The following is a 7,008-nucleotide window of genomic DNA, read 5'->3' as shown; positions in this document are numbered from 1 at the left end:
GTGCACACAGACGCCTTTGTTGTGTCAGCCTGCCATCGGAGCTGCAGATTTACCATTAAAGGACCCTCATTATTAATCACAACTAATGCTAATTAATTAGGTGTCTGTGTGTGCACAGAGGGACCAGCTCTGAGTTTCAGTTTGTTGTGCGGTGTTAATTGGTAACTCGGCCCAGAGCCCTTAATGGAGTGTTTTCCATTTGGAACAGGGAGTAGTTGACTAACAGAGGGCTGAAAAACATAGACAATGCTCTCATTAATTAAGGCTGTGTTAAGAGCTCAACTCTTGTTACTCTGGTGTGTGTGAGTGTGTGTGTGTGTGTGTGTGTGTGTGTGTGTGTGTGTGTGTGTGTGTGTGTGTGTGTGTGTGTGTCTGTACTTAAACAGTTTGTGCAATGTGGGCGCCTGTTGGTAAAGATCTCTTATAATAAGTGCATGTATTACATAGCACCTGCAGTGTTATCTTTTTTGATGCAGTTTGTTAGCACTACATAATTATATCAAGGGTCAAAATGAAAGATTGTCCAGTGTTCAGTATGCATTAGGCAATCAAGAAAGTAGATTAAAGCATAAAGTTAAAGCATCATAATTATATTTTAGGTGAATTGTAGATCACAATCCATGACATTTGTAGCATGTCAGCTTCAATGGATATTTTTTACAGTTTGAAAAGGACAAAAAAAAAGATGGGAATGAAAACAGCATTAAAAATGTTCCTTTCCAGTTGCACTTGGAAATTTAATATTTTTACAATTCAATTCTTTTTGGGTGAAGAAAAAAAAATACTGAGAGATGAATTATGGACAACAGGCCAAACTATGTGGTTCTCATTAGTCAGTACCACAGTCACCCCAATGGACCAACGGACCAAAAGACTCTCCAAAAGCAGCACTGAGGCCTCCATTAAGCACAAAGACAGAGTTAATTAGGAAGCTTATTGCCTCTCCCCGAGGGCATGGGGGCACCGTACACTTTCCTATACACCATGCTGAGGGAATCTAGGCACAAACGGATCCACTGTAATTAACAATGCTTAACAAATCAACAGCAGTCTTTTTCTGATTGGCAGTAGCTGTGAGAGCGTTAAAAATTAACCAAATGAAAGATAATCATTTTTATTTTCTTTTGAATTCAGCCACAATGAATTGTCTCTCCCAGATGTCAACGCCTACATCTCCCCAAGGGTATCCTCATTTTTCAGGGCAAATGACTCAATATATAATAACAGCATTCATGCTGCAGCCCATTCAACTGATTATATTTTGAATTCTCCACACAATTAACAAGTTAGTTTAGCAGAGTCCTTGTATTTTCAGTGATGATTTGTATTTGTTCTAATCATTTCTCTCTACATCCTCTGCACAAACACATTTGCATAATTTTCCTGGTGTAGTGATGTAAAGGGGAAAGCAGAGAAATGATGAAGAGTGCAGTTTCAGAGTTTGGATGATGACTAATGGGGGGTATCATGTGTGATTATGTTTGACCTGTAGTAAGCCCCCGCACCATTTGTCTGTTATCACAGGCAACAAATTATGTCTACAGATAAGCCTGGGGGTCAGTCCTCAGAAGGTGAGGAGTTCATTTCCATATTTCATGATCTAAGACCCTATCAGTCAACTTGTAGACCTCTCTATCTGGCTATATGACAGAAGTGATGTGTGAATTGGGTCCGGACTAAGTCGATGACTAATGAGCGCAACCTACACCTTGCAGTGCCATAGCCATTTTACACCAGAACAAGATGCAGTGGTGGAATTGGGACATATAGATTTAATTAACTTTGCCAGACTTATTGTCTGTTAATTGTACATTTACACACAATTTACATACAAAGAATTGAACTCAATTGAAACACATTTATATAAAGATCTTGAGAAATGCCTGTATTTCAGCATTGCTTTGGATCAGTCTTGTAACGTTCGCAATGAACCACAGTTGGCATTATTTGTACAATCTGTGTCAGAGGACTACGCAATTAAGGAAGAACTGTTTGGCATTTTGCTGTTTAAAGATAAGACCTGTGCCTTCAATCTGAAAAACACTCATGACTGTTTTTGAGAAGGAAAATTTGTAATTATCAAAATGAACAGCAATAGACCCACACAATGCTCCAGCTATGTTGGAATCTGCAAATGGCATTGTAGGGCTATATAAAGCTGAAAACCTTTTTCAGTGATCTGCTTCTCCAGATCTTTTTTGTAACCTTCACACTTCTGAACCGAGTGATGCCATTTCTTGAAGAAACACATAACTACTGAGCCACACAAAACCTAGTGTATTTCAGATTTGGGTTTCAGGTCAATATCGTGCATCATTTCAACAAACTGAATCTAGAGCTGTGACGGAAGTTAAAAATGCTGTCTGACCTGGTGCAAAAGTTTTCACGTGTTAACAAACTCAGGCTATACCATCCTGCAAAGGAAGAGCCCACACATTTTCCCTCCTTGTTGAAGGCAAGTGGAGAAGTGGTGTGGGTCTCTAAAGGGAGCACTGCATGCTATGCAACACTGGTTGAAAATCTGCAACAGACAGATTTGAAGACAGATTCTGCAACTTGAAGCAAAAAAGGCCACAGATCACATTCCTCACTAACCCTTTCACTGCTGAATTTAATTGTTTGAAAGCTCCTTTAGACTCCTTTAGGATGACAGACTTAAATGTGTTTTAAGAGAAGGAACCACAGAGTTTTGGAAAACTGTGCCCACAGACATATATCCCAATGTTAAACAGGCTGCACACCAGCTAATGTCAATGTTTGGATCAACGTATGTCTGCAAATACGTTTTTTCTACACTGAAACAAGTGAAGTCAGAACATCGCTCTGTTCTTACAGACATACAGTATGTGAAAGAGTTGATTTGAGTGGCCACAACTGAGTACAAGCCAGACCTGAAAAGGATCGTGGAATACAAATACTGCCAGGTGTCCCACTGGGTAAACTGAGCTAACCAGACCTATGAAAACTGTTAGGGTTTGTATTATGTCATTAAGCCTATAAGTATTTTGGGGGGTCTTGGTGTTTTTTTTTTTTTTTTTTTTGGGGGGGGGGGGGTTTGGCTCTTTATGCTGGACTGGTTGACCACCCCTGCCATATCACCGATTTTCAACTTCCTGTTGTCAAACTTAAAATATAAATACAAATATTCTTAGACTTCAGTGTCACTATTATATGATTTAAAGTATTCATAAATATAATTACCCTGACAAAATTGCTTTAAAAAAGAAGCATATAAAAGTACAGTTAAAAATATGTGACATGATGTATCGGTGTGAGGATCGAGAGTAAAATGGTGAAAATACAGCAAAGGACAGACACATTTTATAAAGACGGGGATGGAGTAAAAGCAAGAAAGACAGCGGTAGAGGAAAAAAATGAGAATGGGGGTTGACTATGTCCACAGGTAGGTTATTTCTCTCTGTAAACATATGTATCCATTTGTCCCATGGGTGCGTCCCCTTGGCGTCCCGTCAGCAGTGGTTGGGTCACACCTCCATTAGGGGCTTTGTCACAGTGATTAATAGCTCTTTCTATCATCTTTAATTCACTCCCTGATGATGGCGGCCCTGCTCGCTGCTCGGGGTAATCGTGTGATGTATGAGTCCGCCCAACACCTCGTGGCAGAGGTGAAAATCATTCCACCCATGCAGATAGCAGGCCCGGGAAGAAATGTTTTCCCTCTTAATAAAAATTAATGAATTTGGCGTCAAGCACAAGCATTCAAAAACATGGGCTATAAGCATATGTCTGCATGTCTGTGTTTGTGCTAAGTGTCATGATGTATTTTCCTGGGTACATGACTGATTCTGATGAGGAGATAATATTGTTTTCCTCATTATTTTTCACTGAATCTTTTGTGTTGTTTTCTGGATACATCAGCATCAAAGTTTTGCATTTTTTCTTTGCACTCGCCTTCTTCTGCTATCTTGATGTGTTATCTACAGTATAATGCAGTTGAAATCATGATGCTGCTCCCAGCTGGAGTTCCCCTTCTTTGCCCAGAATTCTTTTAGCGCTCCCTCTTTGATGAAGGGCGTCAGCTTGCTATGATGAAGTAATGTCCATTACTGAACAAACAAATAGGACTATTTGCTTCAAGGAGGCAAGCACACAGAAGTGCACACAGACACACACGTACCAATCTGATCATCTGTGTGAGTGTCCTTTCCGCCCCACACGTCTAAGCAGAGCTACGGTCTTTGACTTATCAATCATCTGCACATGAAACCACAATTTTAAAAACTCTGAACATAGCATATTTGCTTTCGGCTAACGTTTACCTTACAGAAATATATATGTTTATGAGCTGAAATGCTCTCATTGAGTCTAGTGGACCGGGGGAATTTCTGGTCTAAATCAAATATAAACTTGGAGACCAGTGTGCGAGGGGGAATGTCAGAGGAGAAACAGCAATGGAGGGATACAGTTACCTTTAAAAGCTCTTGTCCCTCTACCATATGGCAAGCTTCACATCCAGTACTATAACCGCGTTACACAGTCTCTGTGCTGAAAATCATTACGTTGACTCCCAGAGCCACATTGGGTTTCATGCCCAGCCCGGCTCAGCAAAGTCTTTAAAAGACTTTTCCCTTCAAACATGCTGGGCCCCCACAGTGTGTGTGTCAAACACAATAGTTGCACAGACACTGTGATCAGGTATTACTGCAAGGGAACGTCTTGGAGAAATACTCAAATTGTAGACACACATAACACCCACAGCAAGCCAGATATCTAGGTATAATCGGCAGCTGATTCAGCGCAGTCTGTTCATATATTGATTTCTTTCCCCACAGCAAACACACATTTTGACAGAAATTACTGTGAGGCAGAGGAAACACTCACGTAGCGTACTTTGCATTTTCATCAGATATTATGCTTTGTATTTGCCAAATTGGAAGTTGCACATATCTTAAGAATATTCCTACAACATATTTGGCTTATTGTGTGCCTCAAGTAATGCATCAAAGTTCGTAACCATTTAAAGGTGAATGCACATGAAACAGTTCAATGACTTTGTCCAGGTCTTGAGTTAATCTTTCAGGTTAGTTTATGACCACCTGTGGCCAATCACAATGACCCCTTCAGTCAATCAGAAGCACGGTTACTTCATGGTCGGTGAACAAGAGGTGGATGTGTGCGTATCAGTGTGTACATGCGTGTGGATCAAAGGTTCCATGGCTGACAGCGCAGCGGTACAGTGTCACACAGGCAGCCCTTCAGGAATGTTCCTCAGCCCAGGGATGGGTTGTGGAGCCTCATTAGCAGAGCCCCCTCTCCCCGTAGCCTGTCAGCCTGCGTTAGGCACAGCCCACCACAGATACGCACCCGGGGAGCGGCAGCTTCCTATGGATAATTTCCGGCTTTGAGTGTCTCTGTCTCACTATGTGACACCTTACTGACAGGCATTAGCTTGCTTTCTTCATCTGTCAGAATAGTTAATCTGTCAGTTTGCTTGTTCAATGTCTTTTGATTATCTGAACTTTTCTTTCTAACTGTCCGCCTTCCTGTTTTCTTTTCTTCAGTTTTCTTCAGTTCAAGTGGAAAACATATCTCTAGCAACCTCTGGCAATCCTCTTTGCTCCACCTGCACACTGTGTCAACAGTGTGAATGATTCAATCCCTCTTCCACCATTAAGCCCTAACCAGCCACGTGTGCCACTCTGAAGAAGCCCAGTTTGGGTTCAGGGGTCATTTTCTATGTCCTGTTTCACTCTATTCACAATTAACCCCAGTGTGCTTTCCTCTGTTTTCACTGTACAGCAGAGAGAGTTCAGGAAAGGGAAATATAAAACAGTCAGAACAGTACAATGCTGAGTTGGCCCTGCTTACCCATCTTGGCATCAGCTCAACCAGATGCCAAACACACCAAGTTGCTGCTGTTTTTGCTGTTTTGAGCCATCAAGTTAACTTAATTTTACATTTTGCTATACATTTAAATATGTCGTATTGGTGTTTTTAAGGCCAGGAACATGTCTTCTGCTGTGAATTTGAAGTGATCGACTTATTTTATGCTAATTTATTGCAAATTTGTTGTTAAAATAAAATAAAATCAAAAGGTTTCTTTTGGAGCTGTTGTCAGTATTTAAGGAAAGATCAACCGTTGACGGTGTAAAATTCAATAATTGTGTAATCCAATATTCACAAACTTCTCACTGAGCATTGCCCTCACATAGTGTCTCTCATTGTTTCCTCCACAGGTGATGGTGATGAAGAATTTGCCCTTTACCCATCTGACATCTTAGATGATGTGTGTGGCTCTGACGGTGATCCAACCCTGTCTTCAGCCCTGGCAGAGGACCCAGCATCCCCTCCACTCTCAGATGATGAGGCTTCACCCCAGGAGTCCTTGTCCTTCCAACACTCGAGCATCTTTTTATCCCAAGAAGACTTGACCATTCCCCCGGACTTTGAACTGCGAGAGTCAGCAGTTGCAGGTGGTGGCCTGGGCATCTGGAGCCACAGGATGGTTAATGTCGGTGAGCGCTTTGGACCGTACGTCGGAGAGCACAGGCCTTGTCTCCGAGACCCCACTCAAGGCTGGGAGGTAGGGAGATAATAAATAAAGAGTTAATTGTCTATATTTCTAAGTGTTACAAGAATATTGCTTTACTTACTTTGGATTGTACTTTCCTAAAGGTAGAATCCTGTTTGCTTAAGTGCACAGTAATTGTGAACATCAATAATTCAGAAAACAGGCATTTAGAGATTACCATATGTTTTTTTGACAGGATTTTGGGGTAGATTTCAAAGCAGCAAGGGTGAAGAAATGTGTCACATTTTTTAGCCAAGCATTTGAATCTTTGGCTCAAGTATAAACATGAAAATTGCAGTTACTTTTTTTCAGCAACAGTAGTAACACACTTTCTGACAAGGGGGAGGGAGGGGGGGTTTCCTTGGCCAGTGTTCACTGCAGCGTTCACATCACTCGTCTTTTTATTTCCTCCAATGTCGTCATGTTCACATTTAGCCCAGTGACCACAAGGCTGTTGTTGCTGTTTGTTGCCCAGT

At 41.3% G+C, this 7,008-nt stretch overlaps 1 protein-coding gene across 1 annotated transcript in view; it reads left to right on the top strand.

Moving 5' to 3' along the window:
• The first annotated feature begins 6,448 nt into the window (after nt 1–6,448).
• The window catches only part of mecom (MDS1 and EVI1 complex locus), a 93,508-nt gene continuing 92,948 nt past the window's right edge, over nt 6,449–7,008 (top strand). The window contains exon 1 of the mRNA XM_062418856.1: nt 6,449–6,544. Within this exon, the coding sequence (XP_062274840.1) occupies nt 6,464–6,544 (81 nt within the window). The 5' untranslated portion in view covers nt 6,449–6,463. The remainder of the gene's footprint in view (nt 6,545–7,008) is intronic.

This window comes from Scomber scombrus, chromosome 5, assembly GCF_963691925.1.
Source record: "Scomber scombrus chromosome 5, fScoSco1.1, whole genome shotgun sequence".
In the NCBI taxonomy this organism is placed as follows: Eukaryota; Metazoa; Chordata; class Actinopteri; order Scombriformes; family Scombridae; genus Scomber; species Scomber scombrus.
This window is presented reverse-complemented; position numbering and strand designations above follow the sequence as displayed.